General features: G+C 48.1%; 1 protein-coding gene across 1 annotated transcript in view; it reads right to left on the bottom strand.

Annotated features, from left to right (window-relative positions):
- CLPB (caseinolytic mitochondrial matrix peptidase chaperone subunit B) overlaps window positions 1–27,066 on the bottom strand; it is a 70,080-nt gene that overhangs the window by 15,148 nt on the left and 27,866 nt on the right. The window contains exons 5-7 of the mRNA XM_033051178.2: window positions 24,033–24,161; window positions 11,248–11,345; window positions 5,534–5,648 (exon numbers count right to left, since the gene is read on the bottom strand). Of these exons, the coding sequence (XP_032907069.1) occupies window positions 5,534–5,648; window positions 11,248–11,345; window positions 24,033–24,161 (342 nt within the window). The remainder of the gene's footprint in view (window positions 1–5,533; window positions 5,649–11,247; window positions 11,346–24,032; window positions 24,162–27,066) is intronic.

Here is a 27,066-nt window from a genome sequence, read left to right as displayed (position 1 = left end):
GAGCTGTGGCTTAAAGCTCTTGGAATGCTGCTGCACACAGGCACGGCAAAGCTCGGCCTCTGCTGCCTTTCAGTGGTGTCCAGAGCAAAAGCAGGAATAACACCAGTAAAGAATAAATCCACTACTTTTTGTGACTGTCACCCTCAAAGCACAGCTCCCTCATCTCCTGACCACTATCCTTGTGCCTCAGACCTGTGTCTCCCTTGAACGAGGCACTGGCTGGCTCTGTGGGGAGCTGTGGGTTTATTTTTTTCCCTAAGCTGGCAGGAGAGCACGAGAGTGGTTTTAAAAATTGTGGAATTCTTAAATTCAATCTCAAAGTCAGTCCATAAAACCCTTTTCTTGACAGGATATGGTAAATAGAAGACATCTAAGAAAAGGCATCCTGGGCATGGCATGCTGAGAGTTCTTCCTGCAGGGGTGAGCAAACTGACATGGGAAATAAATAGTGCCATTTTGCACATAAAAAGATTTGCACATAAAAATATTTAAACAATATTTCCATTTTGCATATAAAGCCATGGAATGTCACAGCCTACAGCCTGGCACAGAAATGCTGCCTCTGCCAGCAGGGACACACTGGGAAGATGTTAAGCACCAGCAGCAGCTCAAGTGAGGTATTCCAGCAGCTGGACTGTACAGATACATGGAGGGGTCTCATGGGAATTTGGAGCTGTAAGACCTGCATGAAACCGAGCTCCTCACAGTCCATGCTTGTATTCCAGGAGACCCAGGTAGCATGGGAGCCAGCAGATCCAATGAGGATTAGGAAAACAAGAGCAAAGCCTCACTGCAAGAACAAATCAATGAGCTGAGGTTAATGATGAGGGGTGTGAGGAGTGACCTGACCACAGTCATTAAGGATCTCCCCAAGAAGGCACTGAACTTGCTCAGCTACAGAGAAAATTAAGGTGCTCCAGGGGCTAGAGTGAGAGGATCAAACTACAAATAAAGCAGAACAGTTTTAATAATGAGGGTGATTAACCACTGCAGCCACTTAGGAAGACAGTGGGACTGAATTCCTAATCCCTGTAAAGTCTGCAGGGAAAGCCAGAAGGGCTTCTCAAAAGGCAGTGGTAACTCAAGATAAAGATAAGGTTTGCACTGCTGTCCAAATATCAAAAAAAGCCCCCAATTAAACTTAAATCCAAGGCATGTAGAATCATGTAACTGTAGAAGGATGTGGGTTGGAAGGGACCTTAAAGTTCCAACTGCTTCAGAAATGGGACTGAACCCTGGGATTGTGTATTTAGTCGGAGCTGGACCCCAGTGCTGCAAGAACTTGCCATTCCATACCCAGACACAGGCAGATGCATTACCTGTCCCCCTGGCCATGCTAATGAGTCCTGACTCCTGCCAAGGCTTAATTAGCTCGGGCACAAGGCCAGATGCAGCACTGGCTGGTGCCTGGCTCTGTCTCACCCAGCCTGGGCATATCAGTACAACAGAGCAGCCAGCAGTCTGGTTCTGTTCAAAATCCTGGGCAAAGCCTGGTGGGTGGGAATCCCATCCTGCCCTTCAGCTGCTCACTGGACATGTCATCCCTGGAAACCGCAGGAGATCAGGAAGAGAAAATGCTCTGCTACTGACAGGAAGGTGCAGAGGAGGGTCTGTGCTGCATTCCTCTGTGTGCCCTTCCAGTGCTGCACATGTTCCTTCTCAACCCTTTACGAGAGGTCAAACACCTGGGGTGGGGAAATTTCATAAAAATTGATGGGGAGTAACACAACCACCGACAATTCCTGCAGCCGTCTCAGCTAGGATAATAATGGTAATAAAAGTAATAAACTTCTGCTTTGGGGCATGGAGTGACCACTCACACGGTCAAGCACATTCAGGGTCCATAGACAGTGGGGTTAAGTATTGCCTTCTTTCCTTCCCCTCTGCACCAGCATGCCAGAGTTTATGGATTACTAGACAACGTCACTCCAGGGATATAAAGCACCCCTTAAAAAACTGCCATGAAGTTAGAGCTTGATATTCAGCATGTGATCTCTGTTGGAAGATGCTGAACCTCATACTTAGGAAGAAATTCTTCCCTATGAGGCTAATGAGGCACTGGCACAGGTTGCCAAGAGAAGTTGTGCCTGGAAGGTAAGGCTGGAACTGAGCTTAGAGCAACCTGATCTAGTGGAAGGTGTCCCTGTCCATGTCAGGGGGGTTGGAATGAGATGGGCTTTAAGGTCTCTTCTAAACCAAACTGTTCTATGGTCACCAGTCAGCAGGTTAGCCAGATCAAGACAGTGATAAGGTATAAATGCTTTTCTACAAGCAGCCTTAAAATGATGAGCTATTCGAGCACACAGCACTCTTGAGGTTTGGAAAAACTTAAAGTATCTAGATATTCCTAGGGAAGGGATATCCCTAGATTCCACCACTGAGGCTGGAGGAGGCTGTCTCAGGCTGTCCAGTGCAGTGCTCAGCTTCAGCAGTAGGAACAAAAGCCCCATCCTGGGCCAGAGCAGAACATCAGTGCCAGTTCCAAGGATGAAAATCTCAGCTAGGAAAGCCACAGAAGTACTCTTCTCCTTGGATTTTGCACTCCCAAAGCAGCTGCTGGCCACGCTGACCGCCTCTTCATTATCACCCAAGCATGAAATCCATGCTCTGCCTCTGGGAAAGCTGCCCCCTTTCTTCCTCCTGGCAGAAATAACTAACTAACTAACTACCTAACTAACTAACTACAAGGAGGGAGGTCACACTGCTGTGCTGAAATCTCATCATGACATTTAGCCCCAATGTCCAAAATGAGAACCTGATGATGATGACGCTGGGGCCTTCTTCTGCAGAGCTGTTCCTGGCATTGCTGCCGTGCTCTGGCTTTATTTTGTCCATCTGTAACGGTGTGACTGCAGCCCTGCGTCTCCAAGAGGCCCTTCAGCCCGCTATTGAACTGATAAATTCACTGTATTACTTTACACAAATCAATAGCCCAGCAGTTATCAGCACTTGATGTGACTGAAATTGGTTTCAGCCAATTTGTGAGTGTAATAAATGTCCATTTATCAAATCAATTCATTCTGCGGGGCTCCTCGGCCTGTCCGGGTTTGGGGTACCACAGGGTGAAGGCTCTGGGGCCAAACCTGCCATGGGATCATTGCCTTCATCCAGGTTCTGCACTGATGTTCCAGGGTCTGCAGCATTCCCAAAGAAGCTCCCTTCCAGCCCTGCTGCTGGTGGCTCAGGGTTATGGAACCCCAAATTAAACCAAAGCTGTATCCTTGCAAAGTTTCACCTGACCTGCAGGCAGCAACACACATCAAAAAACAGCCTTCATAAAGGATCCTATAATGTCCAAAATAACCCCAGTTGCCTTTGGACCAGAGCAGGATGATAGTCCTGTTCATCCATTTTCCTACAGTTTTGAAGCACTGACTGATTTCAACATTATAGCTGCTCAAAATTGGGAATTTTATCATTAAAACATAGATTTTTCTGCACTACCCTTTCTTCAAAATCCCTGAAAAATAAAGAGCACCTTTCCTTCCTCACTCCTTATTAAACTTCAGGAAGAGCTGAAACAGATCGCTTCAACCCTCAAGATTTATTCCCCCTGAAAGGGGGAAGTGGTAGGTTTGAACCACCCTACTTCTAAAATGAGCACTGACCAGCAAACATGGCATATCCATATAAAAAAAGTATTCTTAACCTGGCATAATATTTAGGATGTTAGACCAAAAAATAAATACACATATATATATTTGGGAAAAATGCCTCCTTTAGCTTATAACCTCAGAGCAGAGAGATGCTGCTGATCCCTTCTGCCTCCACATCTTCCAGTGAAAAGGCAAAGCAGCCCTAACCAGATCCAGAGCTCAACCATTTATGGAAGTGCTTGGAAACACAACCCTAAGCCTTTTAGCTGCTCATTCATATGTACCAGTTAGAGAATCCCAGCAGTTCCTGAGATGGCAGCAATGACCTGCCTGTTTCTGATGTCAGGAGATGGAATATTTAATGGGGATTTTGTTAAGATGAACTGAACATCTACATCCGTTGAGGGAGGTGCCTCCTCCCAAGCTGCCTCCCACCATCACCCAGACACTGGTGGAAACCCTGTATGCTCAGAGATGCCCAGTTACCATCAGTTAACCATCATCCACCTTTTCCCAGTCCTGTCCTGCTCCACATAGCAGAAAAGAGTGCTGCAGGGCTTGGATATATCCCACAGAGGCAACAGGGAAGGATTTTCCTCTTTGGCAGTGATGCTGTGCAGTCAGGGCTGTGGTTGCAGTGAGCTCCCCACCAGTGTTCCTGGTGCATCCCCTTGTAGGGGGTTGCTGGGATAACAGCTGGACTCGGTGATCTTAGAGGGTTTTTCTAAATGATTCCATAATTCTGTGATTCCATTCTATCCCCACCGCTTCAGACCTTGTGCTTCTAACCCCAGATCACACGTTCCCTTTGTATTCCTGGCTAAGCCCCTCTGGAGACTGTTTGGATCATGCACTGAGTGACAGATTAAATCCAATTATTTAATTAAGACACCAGTTATAAATTAAACATATCAGCCAGGCTCGGTGGATCTGAAGATGTGGCGTGTGGCAGGTCTGCTCACCAGCAAATGGCAGTGGTGAGGGCAAAGTAGAGGGATGTAGGGTCCAAAAAGCTGTAGGAAAACCAGCTAGGCACAAAATAAATAGCAAAGATGGAGAGGGAGTGCTTGAGAGACAAAGTCCTGTCTCAAAACTTATCCTTTTGGACAGAAAACAAAAAGAAAAGAAAATGAAAAGAAAAACCGGGCAGAAGGGAAGGGGGGGAGGAGGGGACAGAGAGTCTCCCACTACCTTTTGGTCCAATATCCTGAGGCTGCAGGGGTATCAAGCACATTCCCTATAATTCAATAAGAAAAACCTCCATAAAGGCAAGGACGTTAATGCGCAGAAACGCCACCTGTGTCAGGAACAGGCACTGCCCATTAATCACAGCTCCCCAATTAGCCGGGGCTGCTGCCCCCAGGCACAGCCGCTCTCTGAACACACAGGGTGGCTGTTGTTTTTGCAGGAGTGTAGACTCCTTCCCAGCTCCTTCTCAGCTCCCAGCCCACACTGGGCTCCTCTTTGTTAAGTAAAGGCAATGGGGTTGTGTTTATGACAGGCATGTTCCTTGTGGCTCTGCCCTGGCCTCAGCAGCTCTTATTTTGCTCAACCATTTTCAGGCATTAACTGGGATGCACAGATCGGTCAGGAATTATTGACAGGATCCAGAGGCTTTGGACTGGCAAATCAAACCCAGCCCAGATTGCTGGAGCCTTGATTTCACAGAATCACAAAATGATTTGTGTTGGGAGGGAGTTTCAAGCTCATCTCATTCCAACCCTCTGCCATGGGCAGGGACATCTTCCACTAGACCATGCTGCTCCAAGCCCCATCAGACCTTTAAACACTTTCAGGGATGGGACATCCACTGTGAATTCCCCAGCAACCTTGGAGACCTGCCCAGAGGCAGTCTCAGATCAAGGCTTGAGGAAACAGTTTGTCTTCCCTGTGGAACAGGTGTGGGAGGGCAGCCAGCAGCATGTGAAGGGTCCTACCTGCCCCCACTGTGGCTATGGCATTCTCCTGACCAATGATGTGTTCTTTCAGCCGCTGTTCCAGTGGGAATCTCCGCCGTTCCTCCACCTCCCTCCTGCGCTGCTCCTCCTGGAACTGTAGAGGGAAGCAAACAGAGGGATCAGAGACTTCACAGAGCATTGGGTCAGTACACAGATGTCAGAGCCCTATATGGGGATCTCTCTGACATGGAGCCAGAGCATCCCCAAGGCAGATGCAGTTTGGTCTTGGTGCACCAGCCCTAGCAAGAGGAAATTTCTGGATTTGTCATGGATGCAAGTTGGGGTGAGTGGGAATGGGGATCTGTTTATTTTGGGAAATAAAGACATGACTGTTCTACCTAGATTTGTCTTCCTACCCTCCAACCACTTCCCACTCAAAGACTCCAATCAGATCCTGAAGGGATGGCAGAGTATCACTGTGCCTTACATCCAAGAGAGCTAGAGAGAGACTTTGGACAAGGGCATGGAGTGACACAAGGGGAACAGCTTCCCATTGACAGAGAGCAGGGTTAGATGGCATATTGGGAAGAAATTCTTCCCTGTGAGGGTGGTAAGGCCCTGGCACAGACTGCCCAGAGCAGCTGCGGCTGCCCCATCCCAGGCAGTGTCCAAGGTCAAGTTGGATGGGGCTTGGATCAGCTTGGTCTAGTGGAAGGTGTCCCTGCCCATGGCAGGGGCTTGAAATTAGGTGAGCTGCAAAGTCCCTTCCAACCCAAAACCTACGATTCTAAGACCTTTAGAAAGTGCTGCTGAGCACCCCTTCCTGCCACGAGCCGAGCCTGGCCATTCCCCACTGAGACCACTGCCATCCCCCAAAGCCAGACTCAGATGAAGACAGAACACAAATGGCCCATGGGGTTTGCCAAGTGAGTAACTGCACCCACAGAACAGTCCCTGTCACTGAACCCACCTCACTAGGGGGAAACACCCTCTAACAAAGCCAGAAGGCAGGTGCCAAAGCTGCAGCAGGATCCAGCTGCTAGAGCTGGAGTGGAAAACCCCCAGCCAGGCTGCTGACATCTCCTGGGCCAGCAGTGATTCTGACAGAAGTTAAAAAATAATAAATAGCAAACAATCCAATTTTGGCCAGTGCTATCAGTCTCACATGTAACAGAAACGACATCAGCCCCGATCCTCACAGAGAGCAATAACTTCCCTGCAGATCCCAGTGGAGCAGCTCTGGACAGACATCCTGCCTGTGCTGATCCCCTGGTGCTGGGTACAACCTCACAATACAGCTGTGTCTGTTCTAGGATCCTGACAAATCTTTTTTCTCTCCCTTTTCCCTGGCCTTTTGGAAGGTGCAGGGATGTGATCAATGAGTTAGGACACCAAATGATTCCCATGGGTTTATGGAGAGTGGGTAAGATGTGCAGAAAGAGGAGTAAAAGATACCCCTCTCTGCAATGCCCTCTCCCTCCCTCCTTGGAAAACTGACACAGTACAAGACTGGGTAGGAAGAAAGTCCCTTTTATGGGTAACAGACCAGTGTTAGAGCTTTTTCCATGCTGTCCCACTACTGTTTTCTGCTCAGGATCTGTTCTGGAGAGCTCTGCACTCATGGCAGCTACTCAGTGGGCCTGAAGTGCTAATACAGATCCTAACTGGATCATGCAGCTGGCCTGGAGCATCCTGAACATCTGCCTTAGCTCACACTGTATAGGGTATACTGGGAAGAAAACCCACCAAGAAAAACATATTTTAGATTCATCTGTGACAGAACCTCCAAGAAAAAGCCCCACTAATCTTGGACTTCACATAAGACACAAACTTCTACTCCTTTCTCATCTATTCTTCTCTGCATATACATCCAGCTGTTCCCACTTCCTCACTTTATGATGTGCATGGTGTTGGTGTCTTCACCCTCTGGCAGCTCTGACTAGGCTGCTCCAAGCCCCATCCAACCTGGCCTTGAACAATTCCAGGGAAGGGACAGCCACAGTTTCTCTGCACAATCTGTGTCAGAGCCTCACCACCCTCATAGGGAAGAATTTCTTCTATCCCATCTAACCTTGCCCTCTGGCAGAGTGAAACCATTCCCCTCTAGTCCTGTCCCCACAGGCCCCAGTCCAAAGTCTCTCTCCATCTCTCTTAAAACCCCTTTAGACACTGGCAGAGGCTCTAAGGTCTCCCTGGAGCCTTCTCTTCTCCAGGCTGAACACTGCCAGCTCTCCCAACCTGTCTCCAGAGCAGAAGACCTCCATGAAGGCCTTGGAGCATCTCCATGGCCGCCTCCAGATTCACTCCAGCACCTCTACATCTTCCTGATCTTGGGAGCCCCAGGGCTGGAGGCAACTCTGTAGATGGAGTCTCACCTGAGTAGAGCAGAGGGGCAGAATCCCCACCTCATCTGCTGCCCACGCTGTGGGATTAACCCAGGACACAGGGGGCTCCTGGGCAGAATAGTGGAGAATAAAATAACTGAACTCTTTAAGAGCAGGAAGGGTAGAATTATCTGCTGGGTAAATGCTCTCTTGAGCCCAGCACCAATAAGAAAACCTGCCTTGAACAGTTTGAAACTTGCCTTGGTTTTTATGCTTAAGTAATAGTTGGAAAAGAGAAAGGAAATATATCTCTGGAGCTGTTCCTGAGGAAGATGATTGTACTTGTATATAAACCACCAGACTGCCAAGCCAGCCTGTGATGAATATTCAGCTGGGGGGGAACTGGTGCTCCCGGGGTTTCATCCTCCCCAGCAGCCGCATTCCACAGAGAGTCTTTGAGAATTTATTGCTCATTTTAATCACTGCTAGAGAATGAATAGGCAGAACTATTACGGGACGGACATATCCCATAGATTTTATTTACATATCCTTGTGACAGAATAACAAGGAGTTTTCATATGTATTTTTAATTTATTTTGATTTCCTTTTTTCTTTTTAAAAAAACAAACCAGAACTCTGTGTGTGCTTTTCCTGAGCTTAGAGCACACTTGCCTGGTGTTGAGAACTCTTAAGTAGGTTCCCAGTGCTAAACAGTCTGAAGAAATTTAAATAAGCACTTGTGTGTCTACAACTAAAAGGGAGGGAAAAGCCCTTGAAACTGGTGTCTTCCCTCTGTCACTGGAGGGATAGCTGCCCTCGGACTGAGCTTGGCTTTTGCAAATCTGTCTTAGCCATTCAGCTCCTCTTTGCACTCTGTCAGACCCATCTAGTGACCTTCCTTGTCTCCATCACTGTCTGCTGAAGGATTTTTAAGGAATATTTCAGCCAAGAAGAGCACACAGTTGCCCCTTCCCTAATCCCCTTCTGGAAGCAGCAGTATGAGACCTCCTGACCAGGAGCTTCATGCCAGTGAGTGTCCTTTGATAGACCTTTCCAAGAAAACAAGCCTCTAGCTGTGATTTATGTGCTTCTTTTTTCATCCTGAACATCCTCAGGTTGCTGGTTTAAGCATATCTCATGAGAAAAATGTCTCTTTTGGTTATTTGAAAACTGGCTGTTGGTTAATCTGGGCACAACCTTCTATGTGGAGTTTGGAGCAGTGAAAGCTCATTTTAGCCTTTCTTTAAACCTACAAGAATTACCTCAAGATCTATTCTGCTCTTCCTATGGACCTCTCTGGACCTCCACAAAGCTACCACAGCTTAGCTCACGTCCCTGACATCTGAGCTGATCAGTTTATATCCTGTTTTCCTTTAATCTTTCAAATTTTTTTTTCCTGTAAGGTGAAAGACACTGTCACCCTTCGCAGGTATTATGCCAAGGTTTGGTTCTGCTGGTGTTGTGCCCATGAACCTCTTCCCTTGGACTGTTTTCTAACAAATCCAGTTATGCTTGGGAGGGATAATTGATAATGAAGCTGATGAACACAGAGGTACTGGATCACCTCTGTTCTGGAGACAGCGTGAGAGCTAGGGGTGTATACTCAGAGAAGGGAAGGCTCTGGGAAGACCTTAGAGCCCCTGCTAGGGACTAAAGGGCTCCAAGAGACCTGGAGAGTGATTTTGAACAAGGGTGTGGAGGGACAGGACAAGGGGGAATGACTTCCTATTGAGAAAGGCAGGATTACATGGGATATTGTGAAGAAATCCTTCCCTGTGAGGGTGGTAAGGCCCTGGCACAGGTTGTCCATAGAAGCTGTGGCTGATCCCTGGAAGTGCTCAAGGCCAGGTTGGACAGGGTTTGGAGCAACCAGGTCTGGTGGAAGGTGTTCCTGCCCATGGCAGTGGGGAAGAATAAGATGAGTTTTAAGGCTTCTTCCTTCATGATTTTATGAAAACCTGCTCTCAGAGTTTCCAAAGTGACTACATAGTGCTATTGGCTACAAAAGCAGCCATCAGGGCCACAGAGGATAGCCATGAGAGGATTTCCTTTCCAGGAAGGAGTATGGAGAACCTCAGAGGAAAGATCACTCAGTCCCTGCTTAGGACAGAGGTTCAGCACTGGGGAACGTGGTTTTGAACTCCTGCCTGAGCAGTGGCTTTCAGAGATAAGCACAGACAGTGCAGCAGTTGACACCTGGAGGGTTTATTTCGTGATAATACCTCCTAAGTGCAGTAATTGACACAGTTTTAATTACCTTCATCCTCCACTTGTGGCTAAGTTCTAAACCTCAGGTTTACAGCATGCAAGTTTAAATTCCAAACCCACAGAACAAACACTGAGGTACACAATGTCAGAAGAACTTTGCAGCTAGGATCAAACCTCGACCCCTTGTGCCTCAGCTCCTGCTCTTGCAGTCTGGTGGCAAGGGAATGCCCCTTATCTGGGATGCAGGGGGTCCCCTCCCATAGCTGATCTGTGCTGCTTGGAGAGATGATGCTCACAAGGCATCACAGAAGGGTTTGCGTTGAAAGTGATCTTAAAGCTCACCCAGTTGTAATCCCTCCCATGGGCAGAGACACCTTCCACTAGATCAGGTTGCTCCAAACCCCACCCAATCTGGCCGTTGAACACTTCCAGGGTTGAAGCATCACTCATCACTGCTGTGATGGCCTCTCCTATCCATTGATAATTCACAGGACAAGGCCTCTGCCCAGCAATTTTAAATTCCGGAGATTTAGCTGCAGATCTCTCACTGTCTAGTATCTCACTGCTCCACAAATGTACTGATTCCTGGCATTTTTATTAGAACCACGATGGCAAATGTGTTTCTTTTCCTTCTTTAAAGCAAATGGGACTTGGAAGCTGAAGGGATGAGATCCCACCATGGAAATGGGTGTCTTTTGCCTTAGTCTGGTGTACATGAATACCTTGATCCCAGGCCACAGCTGGACTCTGGATTCTCAGCCCTGCTTGTCTGACAGAGAAATTCAGAAAATACAGTAAAAACAGGCTATGGATTTTCCTGCATCCAGGGGTTACAGAGCAGCATTACTTGTCCTGGGCAGGTCACTGCTGAGTCAGAAATGGTAACTTGGAAGGGGTGGGCACAGCCACAGTTAAAATACTACAGGAGTGGGTGTTTTTCTTTATGCATCATGCTGTTAGTTTTTACAGACTATTTTGGAAAAGGATAGAGCTATAGGGGTGCTAAGGTGGTCTTCCATTGCTTGCACCCTAAAATCATAGAATCATAGAATGATTTGGGTTGGAAAAGAGCTTTCAGATCATCGAGTCCAACTGCTCACCCAGCACTGTCGAGGCCACCACTAACCCATGTCCCCACATGCCACATTCATGTGACATCTTCTTTAAAATTGTTCTTGTAGTAAGAAAGGAAACCCAAACTGGCCAGAATCTCAGGCTCACCTTTGCCTCTGCTGCTCTCAGAAGGTTCATGACCTCCCCTTCACGGGCATAATCCAGGGGTGTGTGTCCCATTTCGTTCTTCTGCAGGGGGTTGGCACCTGACAGCACAAGAAATGAGTAAGATCAGGAGCTCAGAGTTCAGTCTTGGGACAGAAGGAGCAGGAAGCACATCCTGTCTGTGTCCCCTCCTAACCTTTGCTCTGGAGGGTGTCTGGATGAGAAAGAGAGATCAGAAAAAAAGAATGGACAACCAGCGGTGGCGCAGATCTCCAGGGAGAAGGAAAAGGGATTGTCACTGCTAACAGCTGGTTTGTCAGTGAAGAACTGCTGAGGGGGAATGAGAGCACAAGGTCATCAAAAGGAAAGACAGTCTCACAAAAGCACCCATTCCTGTGGGAGCCACATGGGACCATTACAGCTTCACTTGGACACACTGCCTGTGCCAGTTGGAGTGGAAGCTGAAGCTGGAGCTGAAGCTGGAGCTGGAGCTGCCTGTTGCCTGTGGAACAGCTGCTCCACTGAGCCCCTGGAGCAGTTCTGGGGGAAAATCACACCCTTCCTTGGAGTACAATCTATTAAAAAATAAACAAATCCCAAAGACTGAGCTGGATTGAGTTGGATGGGCACCCCACAGAAACACATGCACATGGAGAGAGCTCTCCCTCCAAGACTGAAGAAGAGCATTCCATGTCAAACTGGTGCAGTTACAGTGATGGGAAGCATATGGAGGGAAAGTCAGCAATATCAGGAGACAGGAGTAATGGGCAATAGCCAGAGGGGCAATTAAGGACTGGAGATTCATCTCTGACTCTCAGTATCTCAGGAGCTGTCCCTAAAGGCAGAAACTTGTCACTAACACTGGTGCACTCCATGACCCCATAGCAGCTCCTAACTGCAAGAGTTTATGAGAATGAATCTTCAAATTGGTCCCAAATCCCCCAAAATGGTGCTCAAACAGACTATCCCACCAGTTATCAAGCCTTGGAAAGCAGCCTGTGTGCAGCAGGTCTGGAATGTCTTCTATCCCAATCCTTCCACTGCAGTTTTGTGCCATGTGCTCCTGCCTGAGCAGGGGAGCTGGTCCAGGTGACTCCACTGGTGTCCCTTCCAGCCTAAATTACTCTGTGATCCTGCTGGAAACATGGGATTGAGACAAGTACCTTGGCAGAAGTAGACCAAGCTACTCCTGCGCCATGAGACAGCGCAAAGCACCAGGAGTGCTCAGTAACAGCGAGCAGCAATCAGAATAGATAAATGAAGAAAGGGGAGTCTGTGGGAGTGGAGCCGGAGAGATTAGCCATTCCTAGGCATTGGCATCAGGGAACTATATTTGCTTACAGAATGAAAAATGTGCTCCATAAACATTCGACACGGACTAATTTCTACGGCAAGCCTTGTCTTCACAAATAAAGAATATGATCAAGACAGGTGAGATTACACACTGCCGGGGCTGGCTGCTCCATATACGTTAAAGAGACAGTGCTCCCATCATCCCCCCCTGCCAAAACCCACCTGGGTCTGTGCAGTGAGCAGTGGGGCATGTTCCTGACTTCTCCAAATGATGACATCCTCGAGGCTAGGCCTGCTCTCATTTCTGATGGAGGGTTTGTTTGGTTTTGCCCTGGATCTATCAATAATGGCTCTCCAATATTGGCCTAATCCCCCTGTTAATGGCTTTGACGACTTGACTAATTGCTGCAATAATTGATAGAACCCGACTCCTATAACTGGTCGATTCCAACCCCGAGTACCGGCAGCAATAAAATATTATGCTGCCATAAATAACGGTATCACTTGGCTTGCTAATAGAAGGTAAAAGTGGCCACTGGTCTGTCGGTGCCCTGGCTGACCCCACTCCACATCCCCACCTCCTTCCCTGCCCTCTCCCACCCTGTGCCACAGGCTGCAGCAGTATCCAAGGGGACATCAACCTTCCACGACTTAATAGAAGGCAATTTGTCACCTCCCACTCGCTGTCTGTAGCTGGGGATGGACACCTGGGCAGCACCTCGGGCTGTATGAGCCCATCGCCTCCTCCCGCCCTCCATGCTCATATTAGAAGGCCCCGGCTGATAATATTTGATAAATAGCGTGGGGGTTCTCTCCCTGCACCCGCCCAGCATTGTGGTGTTGCAGCAGCTGCAGAAGGTCACTCATTGGGGAAATATGTTTCTGTCAGTGGGATCGAAAAAAGTTTAGTGGAGTGACAGGCCTCAATTTTTCAAATTTTATTAACTCCATCCTCTTAACAATTTGTCTTGAATTCCTTCAGTTCCTGGATAACTGTCAATAGAGCTGGAGACGCAGCGGATACTGGTAGGATACTGGACCTATGCGGATACTTAGGTCCCCCACTGCTGTCAGGATAGGGATGGGGATGGCAAGAGGAGGGAGAGATGGCAGGAGGAAAAGGAGAATGCCAAAGGGCACAGACAGAATCTGGAGGAACATCCCAGTAATGCTCCCTGTGTCCTCAGCAGCCCCAAGACTCTCGTCACTCTGTCCTGTCAGGGCAGAAGAGCAGCAGATCTGAGCCTGCTGCAGCCAGAAAAAGGTTCACACTTCTAACAGACAGGACAGGGCACACAGTGGTACTGGAGTCTCATATGGACAACCAGAGAATGACATTCCCCCCACGAGTGGACACATCACAGCTTGAGAAAGCCCTGAGTACTGGGACAAGGAAAGGACTCTTGAGGACCTTGTTTCATAGCCCAGCCAGATGGTGTGAAAGCTCCTGCTCCTGGGCATACCCACAGGTAGCCTCCAGCTGAGTGCCTGGGTCCTCAGCTGTTCCCAGGAGTGGGTGTGGGGACAGAGAACCAGAATGAGACAGTCCCTGTCCTGATGCCACTCCAAAGGTCCTGCCTGCAAATGAGCTGGGCAGCAGCAGTGGCCTGTGGTGACCTGTGATACAGAAAGACAAGATTCCAAAACGTTCAATGTCTCCTATCTTCCTTCTTTGGTGTCCAGAAGGTACAATATGGTGGAGGTGGCAATCAAGTGCTTGTGCAAGTCTCTGGCACAGAAGATGGCACTGCTTCAGTCAGGAGAGTCAGGGAAAGCCTTTCTGCCAGTATAAAGCCATTCAACAAGGACAGAATCACAGAACATTTTAGGTATGAAAAGCTCTCTGACCAACCATTCCCCCAGACTGCCAAGGCCACCATTAATCCATGTCCCCAAGTGCCACAACTACAAGGCCATCCCCTTCAAGGATGGGGACTTCACCACTGCTTTGGACAGCCTGTGCCAGGGCTGGACAACCCTCAAAGGGAAGGAATTTTCCCCATATCCAACCTAAACCTCCCCTGGCACAACCTGAGGCCATTTCCTCTTGTCCTATCTATCACTTGTTATCTGGGAGAAGATACAAATCCCCACCTACATAATACAGCCATTGCATAGAGCCACTCTCCCCAGTATAAAACTGTTCTCCCAGTATGAAGTCACTATAAAGCCATTCTTCTTGTCCTGTCACTTGTTGCCTGGGAGAACGTAGCTACGACCTCCTTTTGAAGAGTAGTAGAGAGTGAGAAGGTCCTCCTTGAACCTCCTTTTCTCCCATGAGGGGCACAAAACCGACCCTGATTTGAAGTGCAACCTCACCAGTGCCTGGTACAGGGATCAGTCGCTGTCCTGGTGCTGCTGGCCACACTAATGGTGACACAGGGCAAGATCCCCTTGGTCTTACCGTCCACCTGGGCACACACATTGCACCTGCACCAGCTCCAGTTCCACCACATCAAGTGCTGCCTAATGCACAGCCCTGGGCTGGCAGCAGCGCTCACAGAGCTCTACGGAACAGGATCTGTGCACCCTTGCTCCTGGGGCTGCACTCTCAAAGCACAAGAAGCCTTTCCAATCTAAATTTGTCCAGTCAGGTTGGATGGGGCTTAGAGCAATGTGTCCTAGTGGAAGCTGTCCCTGCCCATGGCAGGGGGTTGGAACTGGATGAGCTTAAGATCTTTTACAATCAAAATCATTATGTGATTCTGTGGACGAAGGATTTTGACTTAACTAAGAATTAGATGTTTCTAGAGTTGAGTTTACATGGAAAAGCAGATATCCAGAGCTATGAGATGAAGATCAGATGCAGACAAGGGCAAGTAACAATCAGCAAGGAGAGGTCCTCTTGGAGGTGCAGTACTTGGACAGATACAACAGTCGTGTAATGTTCAGGACTGGGATGTGCAGGCTGGAACAGAGGCAAAGAAGGAGACTGGTTGGAGCAGTATGTAAACTGGACTGCAGGTAAGGACTGAGCCCCACTGGTGGAGCAGTGAGACCAGGTATTAAAGACTGGAAAAAAAAAGAAACTAAAGAAGGCAATTGTATGAGCCAGTGACCCAGGATTTGTACAGAATTAAATGCCCTGACCGAACAGGGAAAATACAGCTCGAGGGTCACCCCTCTGAGAGACTGAAGGGCACTGCAACACACTGAAAACTAGCCCAGGGACTGCAAGGGTAAAGAGCACAACACCAATAAACTGTTAAACTGGTGAAAACCAGAAACTAAGAGCTCTGGCAGTCAGAAAGCTCCCAAGACAAGGTGCAAAAGGCTTTCTCCAAACCTCAGCTCCTAAGCACCACACTGCAATGGGACACATGTTCATGCCAAACTTCCTCACCAGAAAATCCAGCAAAGAATCCATGGCCAAAGAGCTTTTTACCACAAGGGGAAAACATGGATCTTGCTAGAAACAAAGCAGCAACCCACTAGCAGGTAACATGGATGTAAAGACTAAAGAAACCCACGATATTTATTAAAGTCCTCATCATAAGAAGAATTAGGAGTTTAGGAATAAACCACACCATCATCCTTCCAAACCCAGGGGAGATGAAGAAAACCCAATGAAGTGTTTGCTCTGGCAAATTAAATGTAAAAAATCCACAAGTAAAGAAGGATTTAAAAGAAGTCTCTTCTTTAGGAATGAAAGCTAGGATCTCTGAGCCTTATCAGAAACTGGAAGTCAGCCTGAGAGGGTGAGTTTCCACAAGTGATAAAGATCAAGGCCAGGCTGGACAGGACTTGGAGCAACCTGATCTATTGAGAGGTGTCTCTGTCCATGAGGGTGAGGGTTTGTAACAAGATAAGCCTGAAGGTCTATTCCAATCCAAAACTGTTCTCTGATTCTATGGCAAATGGGAAAGTTGCAATGGAAGAAATAGAGAAAAAAATGAATGAATGTCTTAAATGTTTGCACCTTTCATTCTTGCTTTATTGGAACCTGAGTGTAAGCTGGTCTACGCTTACTTGACAACTGTGTGTGAAAACAACCCACCTGACTCCCGACTCTTGTTTTGTAAGGTTAGAGAGAGGAAACTACAGAATCATACTCTCCCCATATATCCATCACCCTTTCTCCATATACCCATGTGTGCAAAGCTCTTAAGACCACGCCAAACATGTTGTCACTGTCATGTTTCTCCCCAGAAACACTTCAAAAGGGATCTATTTACTCTCCTGCCCTAAGGGAAAACTATTCCTAAGTGTTCCAACACAGACAGAAATGTGCTAGCACTTTGGACTCTTATTGCTCTCACCACCAGTGGGATGCTGGATGCCTCGATGCTGGGATATGATTGGTTTCTAAATCCCAGTTTCATAGGATTTTAATTACTGGTCTGGCATGGTGGGGAGTGGAACTGGCTGCGGTCAGACGAAGGATCGATACGCCGGCCCAGAACATATTGAGCCTCGGCACTCGCAGATGCTATTGCACTATTTAATCATCTTTTGCAAAATTTACAGTGCAACACAAGGAATCAATACGGAATTTATCACATTCCCTTGTAAATATGAGCATGGAGAGGGAGAGAGGATGTCAGGCACTCTGGCATGACAGCTGGCCTGGGCAGCAAACCTTCACCACAAACCACCCAGGACAGCTACCATGCATGTGACTCGCCAAAAAGGGCTCAGCATTCCTGGGGACAGCTGCATCCACAGTGGCTGCATTTGCATGCTCTGACCTGCCTCCAAGTTAAACCTTGTCCCAGTTACACTAAAGGAGACACGGGAGGAAACCATACAGGTTGTGCAAAGCCTTACTCTGCACAGCGTGGTTTACAGAGCCCGTTATACAGTCATCAAACAGTTTCATGGAATTTTTGGGCTGGAAAAGGCCCACCAGACCATGAAGTCCAACCACTCCCTCAGCACTCACCCATATTCCCAAGTGCCACACCCACAAGGCTTTTAAATCCCTCCATGGATGGGGACTCCAACACCTGGGCAGCCTGTGCCGAGGTTGAACCACCTTTTTGGGGAAGAATTTTTCCCCACACCCAACCTAAACCTCCCTTGGGGCAATTTCCTCTCATCCTGTTGCTTGTTACCTGGCAGAAGAGCCCGACCCCCACTTAGCTCCACCCTCCTTTCAGGGAGCTGTAGAGAGGGAGGAGTTCTGCCCTGAGCTCTTGTTTACTGTGGTAATTGCTGACTGCAGCAAAATGTTACTTTCCCAGGATGTGTTCAAACGAAAGGTACCTCCTCTGTGGAACTGGCTGCTGGGGACCTGAGAGCCTACTCCCTAGGCATATCCTTTACTCTCCCTCTGGAAGAATGAACACTTTGAATCTGGGATGCAACAGAAAACACTCCAAGACATATTATGCAGTAGTTAATAATAAATTAATCGGGTTAGAAAAACCCAATTAATTAGAACCTGATTTTCCCAGAGAATACCATAAGCACTTTTGCTTTCTGATGTCCAAAGCCCATCCCTTGCAATGCCAGCTCCATAATCTGTTTACCCATCACTCACCCTACTCACAAGATCTGCAATTACACTGGACTGAGGAGAGGAGTGCACAATATTACGAACAAATGCACTGGTCTAAATTTACCAGCAAATCGAGTTCAGCAGACCAGGTTATTGCAGCTTCAGCTAAAATGTTTTCACAAATGTATGTTCATTTCTTCCTCTCTCTCTTTCACATCTAATTAGAGATTAGAGACTCCAAGATTGCTGAAGAGGACCTTTGGACAAGGGCAAGGAGTGACAGGACAGGGGGAATGGCTTTCCATTGACAGAGAGCAAGGTTAGATTGGGTATTCGGAAGAAATTCTTCCCTGTGAGGTTGGTGATGCCCTGGCACAGGTTGCCCAGAGAAGCTGCGGCTGCCCCATCCCTAGAAATGTTCAAAGTCAGGTTGGATGGGGTTGGAGCAACCTGAACTAGTGGAAGGTGTACCTGCCCATAGTAGTGGGGTGGAATGAGAAGAGCTTAAAGGTGCCTTCCAACCCAAACCATTTTGCAATCCTGTGATTCTGCTGAGGATGTATTGCAGGAGGCATTTCCAATGCAATGACAGCCTGGTCAGCCTGTGTGCTGGCTCTAGGAGGAGCTGGGAGCAGAGGGATGATTTATGAAGGTGGGAAATAGCAGGACAGTCAGGGAAGAGGAGAGTACTGGGGAGAATGGGACACATACGGAACCTGCTCAGGTTTGGCAGGAGGGCAGGTGTCAGTTTCTGCAGTGGGGATAGAGACAGGGGAGGTCCCACAAACTGGCATGGGTCAATCTCTGAAGGAAGGAACTGCTCTACTTTTGGGCAAAGATAGGAAATACAAGCCTCTACCCACCTATATGCAGCAGCAGAGTAGTGCACTGCCCTCAACTGTGTGAAAACAACACTTACGTGTGTCAAAAGATGACAGTTCAGACAACCCCTTGCTACATGGACACACACACACATTCCAAACACACCTTGGAAAAGCACTTGGAAATTAATTTTGAGATACTAGAAAAACATTAGCTGAGCTGCTACACACCAGGCAAACCTTGCTTCTATGCTTCTTCCTGTGCCTAGTTTCTCAGGTGCATACCTAAGCAAGTGCTCACAATATTCTGATTTTGCATTTTATAAGCTCCAACCTAAGACACTTCCTGCAGCATCTTCTGTGCTTTGTCTAGTGTAACTTCAATTTTCTGAAAGGTTACCACAGCCATGGCAACTCTTCCCAGCACAAGGCTGTGAAAGGGGAACAGTTTCTCACGCTGGGAGAAGGGTCATTTACCTGCAGGGCAAATCCCTGAGCAGCAGCAGTGCTGTCCCTAGCTCTGAATCACAGAATCTCAAGATTGTTTGGGCTGAACAGACCTAAAGCCCACCTCATTCCACTTCCCTGCAATGGGCAGGGACACCTTCCAAAAAACCTGGTTGCTGCAAGCCTCATCTAACCTGGTCTTGAACACTTCCAGGGATGGTGCAGCCACAGCTGCTCTGGGCAACCCGTGCCAGGGCCTTGCCACTCTCACAGGCAAGAATTTCTTCTCAATATTTAATCTCACCTTGCCCTCTGTCAGTGGGGAGCCCTGGCTTGTCCTGTGACTCCATGTATGTGTCCAGAGGCCCTCTCCAGCTCTCTTGGAACCCCTGTAGGTACTGGCAGGTGCTCTAAGGTCTCCCTGGAGTCTTCCTTTCTCCAGGGTGAACAACCCCAGCTCTCCCAACCTGTCACCAGAGCAGAGGGGCTCCAGCCCTCGAACAATCTCCATGACTTGCTCTGGACACATGAATCACGTGCCTGCCTGATCTCTGGCTCCCTGCATTTCAGCAACAGGTTCTGGAGCAGAACCATTTGTAGAAGGGTGGTTAGTGTTGGCTATGCTTCATGTCATGGTTATGCCATTGCCAGAAAGCTGCACCTTTTAATACTGGCTATTTCACTTAAATACTGACATAATAAAAGCTCCCTCTAAAACAAAGGAGCTGGTGACCCTGCCTGCCTTCCTCCGAGCCAAACACAAAGTCCCTGGAATCAATTGTGCCTGCAGTAGCAACTGGTGCAGTCTGTAGATACGAGTGCTCACCCACCCCTTCCCCAAACACTGATATTTATGGTGTCGCCTCAGGTCAGGGGACTGTGAAATGTCACCAACAACTGCCAGAAAGGACAACAGAGCCGCCACTTTCGTCTCGCGGTCTGCTGGGCACACACATGCTGACCACAGGGCTATAAGGTCCTGGAGGGGTCAAGCGAGTCACTGAATGAGCCACAAAAGGCTAGGGATGTGGGGTGAGGGGCAAGTGCAGGGGGCTTCCCTTAAAAAACAACAGGGGGGTAGGGAAGTGGTTGGAGCAGAGAGGGGCTGGGCGGTTAATGGCTTTGGCCTGAGGGCAGGGCACCATCGAGGGAAGTTAGAGGGAGAGTAAATGGAGAGTTAGTAAAAGGCAGGTGTAGGGAGAGATCAAGGGGAGCCTGTTACTTGTCAGCAACCAGAAGCCACCCTGTGTGCGAAGTCAATGGCAGCACACGGGCATTACCCTCACAAAGGGCTGAACGGTGTTCGATCTCCACACCAAGACCCTTGGCCATGTATTCATCCCAGATTACGCTGACGAGGAGGCAGGGATCCCCTGCTTTGTTATCACATGGAACTGTGAGGAGGGGAAGGCCCCCAGTGAATGCCCTGAAATCCTCCTATCATGCACCCGTCAGGAAATCCAACTCCAGCACCCAAAACTTGCTGAAAGGGCAGGGGAAGGGTCTGCTGTCAGCCTGCAGCTGAGAGTCCACCTGACAGAAAGGTGAAGCTTATTACATTCAGCAAATAATCCTCATAAATCTGCATCCAAACCATGACTGCAAAGGGTAAGTGGACATTATGGATGGTAAACAGGGATTAATCTGAGGAGCACTGTGAACTCAGATCAATCAGCCTTGGGATTCTACCAGGGCTCCAATGGGATCTTTCACACCATCACCAAATGGAGATTACAATCGGTGCGTTGCTGTCTCCAGGATCTGAGCACTGGGACATGCTCTGCAAGACCAGGATTTCCGCTTGGAAATGAACTCTTAGTGCAGGCTCTTGAGCAGGATCCAGAAGGATTTCTGTGGGGCTGGACTAAGAATGGAATAGTGATGAGTGACCGTCACATTTTCTGGCTAAGTTTTGAATTTTCACTTTGATTTCACACACTCTTCCCATTTGTACCCAAACAAACACAGTCCCACAGATTGTTAAATGCTTTTTTTTTTTCTGAGATCTAAGTGAGTTCTTTCAAGCTGAGACACTTTGCTACAAACAAAGAACTCTCTGTGGGCACCAGTCAGAGAAAGGGCCATTCACAGGGATGGCAGTGGCTCCAGGACAGACACAGAAACATCTCTGGAACAAAAAGCACAGTTGCCTCTGTGAAGTGAGCCCTGGATTAGAACAGTACTCAGAGAGCTAAGCAGGGCACAAATGGAGAAATAAGGTGGACTTACTGCTTACAGTGATTTATTCAGAATGGAAAAAATGTTTAGTGCCAACTTCACTGATTTGCACCCATCTTTTACCTGTACTTAGGGTAACCAAGGATCTGCTTTGGTACTTTCAATCAACTGAAAAATACATATTATGCAAGAAGACTTTCCAAGGCAGAAACAAGAAGCAGTTATCTTTGTAGAAAATGCTATTCCAGGTGATTCTGCCACTCTGCCCCACTCAGGTGAGTGCTGCAGTGCTGCCTCCAGCTCCAGGATCCAACAACAGAAGGACCTAGAACTACCAGAGTGAGTCCAGAAGTGGACTCACAGAAGTGCTTTGAGGGCTGAAGTCCTTCTGCTCTGGAGACAGGCTGGGAGAGCTGGGAGTGGTCAGTTCAAACCACTCTGTGATCTTATGATTCACACCATGACATATGTGAAACACTCTCCAGCCTCAAATACAGCCTCTCTCTGCACAGATCTGTTCCCAATACTGCTTTGACAAGAACTTTTCCAGCACTTCAACCTCAGTATCACTCTTTGTAACAGCCCCTAAGCAACAACCTGTTGCTTAAGCAGGTAAAGCCCACTCTGCTCCACTCCTCCTGTGGGCATCCCTGCCCACAACTGTGGGATCCCAGAGCAGTTGCTTCTGATTGCCAGTGCCCATGGCCAAGTGACCACAGCTGGCCCATGCAGCAGGCATGCAGTAAGTCATATGCTCTGGGACTATGCCACATTCTGTGTTCACACAATGCTCACATGTGCTGCAAACAGAAAGGGGAGCTTCTATGTCAGAAAAATGCGATGGACCCCACTTAGGCCAGTATTTTTGTCTGAAGACTTCCCAGCCACCATGTCCACGCAGCTTCCTGAGCAGCTGCCTGCTTTTTCAGCTCTCTTCCTTGCAAGGAACACTGCCTTTGCAATAAAATGTCTTTGTTCCTTTAATTCTTTTGTTTCTTTAACTTATGGCCAGGAGCTGGGGTTCTGGTACCTGTAAGGCTCCCAGAGAAACCCTGACTTGGAGTTTAGTGCTACAGAATCTCACCCTTTCACTCTAACATTTCTATTTGTGAAAGATAATAAGGGTACAGTACAGATGAGTATCAAGGTTCAATGTTGCCACAATTAATTTTCCTCATCCCATCTGGGGATGTTAAGCCATCACAGAGACTTCTTTCTATTATCTTTTCAGCTGCTTTCTTAAGGAGTGAGCCTTATGAGACCACATCATACCATTACATATTTGTCTGCTTCCCTAGAATCAACTTCTGAGATGCCCACACCATGAAGACTACAACATTCCTCAAATCTTTGCAAAAATCAGCATCTGGCCAGCCAGGCCCTGGTGAACCTGTCTCTGGTAGGGCCAGGCTGGGACAGGTGGCCACTTTATGTTCCACCTGGCAGAGGCTGCTGGCAGCATACACCTGAGGCAGGCACAGCATTGCTATGGCTGGCTCATCTCCAGCTGACCTTGGGGACATCACAGGAGGAGAGCTGCTGAAACTGCTGGAGGAGAAGGAATGCTGGGGAAGAAGGACATCACATCTGGAGGAAAGCAGAACTATGAACTAGCTTGGTGGACTGAGAAAGAAGGTAAAAGCACTGTGCAAGTGCAGGTACACACTAAGTAGATGCCAGCTCTGGAGAACAGCTTAACAGTCACAAATATCTCAGGAGGAACAGCAGGAAGGCACATATAACAACCAGTGTCATGGCAGCACATTCCTGTTCTGTTGGCTAAATGCATCTTCTCATTCTACTCCACTAGTGCTGATAAGCTTTTCCCTCATGAAGACAGCTGAGCACTGAACAGGTTGCCCAATGTTAGTAGGGTGTGGAGCTGCAGGAGCGAGGACAGAGGAGGTCACAGAAGCTCTCCAAGGGCTGAAGTCCCTCTGCTCTGGAGACAGGCTGGGAGAGTGGGGGGTGCTCAGCCTGGAGAAGAGAAGGCTCCAGGGAGACTTTAGAGCCCCTGCCAGTGTCTAAAGAGGCTCCAAGATATCTGGAGAGGGACTTTGGACAAGGGCCTGGAGTGACAGGACAAGGGGGAGTGGATTCCCATTGACAGAAGGCAGGGCTAGATGGGATATTTGGGAAGAAATTCTTCCTTGTGAGGGTGGCAAGGCCCTGGCTCAGGCTGCCCACAGAAGCTGTGACTGCCCCATCCCTGGAAGCATTCAAGGCCAGGTTAGATGCAGTTTGGAGCAACCAGGTCTAGTGTAAGGTGTCCCTGCTGATGGCAGAGGGTTAGAATTGGATGATTCTTGAGGTTCCTTCCAACCCAAACCATTACAGGGTTCTGTGGTTCTCTGGCTGCTGAACTGCAGGAGGAAAGGGAAAACTCAGTGACTAAGGCAAGAAGACCCATCAAAAGCACATGGGAAAAAAACACTGGAAATGAATGGGAACACAGAAACAAAAAAGTAAAGAGACGAAAGCAAACAGCAAATCACACCCAATTGTGACAGTGACAGAGTGTGGTCTGTGTCTGAACCTGACAGTTCTGTGGGATGGGCTGACTCAGAAGTGCTCCTGGCCCATGAGCTGGGTAGAAATACAAAACTCACCTGCATCCAGCAGCAGTTTGACTGTCAGGTAGTCATCGGCCAGAACTGCGTAGTGTAGAGCTGTGCAGCCCTTGAAGTTGGCTCGGATGTTGAGACGGTTGCTGAAGTCATCCTCCCGGGTGACAAGGACTGCAGGGGACAAAGAGTGAAAGCTCAGCTCACTGAGATAACTACAGAACTGCTTGTCTGGATGTGCAGCAGCAGCATGGACACACCACTGCTCACCAGGCAGGAAGCTCCTTAAGGGCTTTTCTGGGACCATCAGTGGGGATTTCTGGTGGCCATTGTCCCCACTCTACTGAGCAGCAGTAGAGATAAGGAGAACATGGTTTCCATCTATCCCGGACTGCCTACACAGCACCCAGGCAGGGGAGGAGGTGGGTGGAGAACACCTGAGCAAAGACCTCAGCCTTCTTCCAACCATTTATTGTAGGGTAACAGGATGGCTTGGAAGGGACCTTAAAGTCCATCTGGTTCTGTCTCCCTGCCATGGGCAGGGACACCTTCCACTAGACCAGGCTGTTCCAAGCTGCATCCAGCCTTGCCTTGAACACTTCCAAGGACAGGGCAGTCACAGCTTCTCTGGGCAACCAGTGACAGAGCCTTGCCACCCTCACAGGGCAGAATTTCTTCCCAATATCCAACCTAAATAATGATTTTAGCAAACAGAAGGGAAGCTGCAACAGGAAAGAATGCTGCCCAATGTGGCTTGATTATCAAGCAAATTCCTGATTTTGGGAGTCTCCAGCACTAAGTCCATGCATCTCAGCAGGGCATGGCTCTGCAGGAACAGTCTGCAGCACCCCTGCTCTCCTGCGGCTAGTCTAAGGATCAGGCTTTAGAAAAACTGCATTTTAAACTCTTTGCTTTAGTCATCAGCAAAAAAGTAAGAGTGACTTTTTACAGGGTCACTCTCCTGTCACTACAGATAGTGACAGGACAAGTAGGAAAGTCTTCAAACTGACAGTGGGCAGGGTAAGATTGAATATTGGGAAGAAATTCTTTCCTGTGAGGGTGGTGAGGCAATGGCACAGGTTGCCCAGAGGAAGCCCCATAAATACCATGGAGCATGAGTAATGGTGGGACTGGCATGTGCTGTCTCCATTCAAATGAACAGCACCCACCTTGTGGGCCAAATTCTGCTCCTGGAGGTGTGTCCAGCTCCTTGGTGAAAGGGTCTGTACCCAAAACTCAGCATACTCAGATTCAGGGACAGGGAAAGCTTCAAAGTGCTCTGAGTACCTTATACTGTGCTATGGCAAAGCAAGCAGAGCTGGAAAGCAGGTGGGCCACAGGGACTTCTTCACGGTCCCTCCTAAAAGCCATCAAAAGATTTCCAAGGGATTCAAAAAGTTCAGAAGAGAGAAATGCTGTGATGAATACCTGATGCTGTCCAAGCCCAGCATCTCCACTAATGAACCACAGTCCCTCCAGGAAGATCAATTAATGCCCTGGCTCCTTTCCTTCCCTGGGTCCTTTCTTCAAGCACACAGGGTGAGTATGTATATTTATTTATTTGTCGTCATTTCCTACCCAGGGAGGAGCAGGATAATGAACTGCGTGCGTCAGGGAAGATGAATCTGAGATACTAGGGAGCAGCGCAGTAAAGAGATTAAAGTGTTATTATTGTTGGTTTTTTTCCCCCATGGTCCGTTGTGACAGCTCGGCCGTCATCTGTAAAAAATGTCTCTGAGAGAGATAATCATCGGAAACTCAATAAAGCGTCAGGGGAAGCCTCGTGCACCATCCATCACTGGGTGCCTGGAAATTTTCAGCCCTCTGTCTCCCTTCCTGCCATCCATATAAATGTCTGTAATATATTTTGTGCAGTGGTTGTGGAGCACACCCTCTCGATTTGGATGTTTTTATGAAAAAATATTTATACACGAAATATGTAAATGTCTAAAAAAAAAGGAAAAAACAAAGGCAGTTTCTCTCTCTCTTTTTAAAAACGCAACTGAATTTATTCTTTTTAATAAAACATGTCAACCAAAGAATTAATGCAACTTCTCATGGAGTGGCCTTATCTTTTCTTCACCCCAAAATATATAACATTACCGAGGAATGAATGCAGACAAAAACAATTAACTTTCTTGGTTGATATACTTTATCTTAAATAAAGTCTATGTACATGCATTATGTATTGGCATTCTATTGCTCATTTTTTAATGTAGTTTCATACATTTTACATTCCCTGCTATAGGGATGTGATCTATGCATGCTCTCTTTCCCATCAAGAAGTAGGTCTGCTGCACGGGTGGGTCAGTGAGGGATGAGAGCAGGGAGCTTTCAAAAATACAGAATAACGCCCTGTCAAAGCTGTCACTTCACTGTTCCATCTTCTTAACTCAACCTGTGCTTTATGAAAGGTTCAAATATTACACCTTCATTAGCACTGAGTCAAAAGCACAGACAGGCCTGTGGATAATGTCACTGTGCCTCAACAGCATCCATGGCTGCAGGATGAGGGAACTGACCCTGTGCTGGGCGTTGCTGAGGCCACACCTGGGCTCAGTTCTGGGTCCCTCACTTCAAGAAGGACACTGAGACTGGAGCATGTCCAGAGAAGGGCAACAGAGCTGTGGAATGGTGTGGAGCACCAGTCTGGTGAGGAGTGGCTGAGGAAGCTGCAGGGGCTCAGCCTGGAGAAAAGGAGGCTCATGGGGGACTTTCTCACTCTCCTCAACTCCCTGACAGGAGAGTCAAGCCAGGTGGAGGTAAGGATCATCTCCCAAGGAACAAGGAACAGGACAAGAGGAAATGTCATCAAGCTGTGCCAGGGGAGGTTCAGGATGGATACTGGGAAACATTTCTTCATGGAAAGGGTTATTAAGCCCTGGCACCATTGGCCCATCCCTGGAGGGCTTTAAAAGTCATGTGGATGTGACACTTGGAGACATGGTTTAGTGGTGGCCTCAGCTGTGCTGGTAGAATGGTTGGACTCTATGGTCTGGAAGGGCTTTTCCAACTGAAATGATTCCATGATTCTATTCTATGATTCTATGACCCTATGACTCAGGCTCTGCAAACCACG

The sequence above is a fragment of the Catharus ustulatus genome, chromosome 2 (assembly GCF_009819885.2).
Source record: "Catharus ustulatus isolate bCatUst1 chromosome 2, bCatUst1.pri.v2, whole genome shotgun sequence".
NCBI lineage: Eukaryota > Metazoa > Chordata > Aves > Passeriformes > Turdidae > Catharus > Catharus ustulatus.
This window is presented reverse-complemented; position numbering and strand designations above follow the sequence as displayed.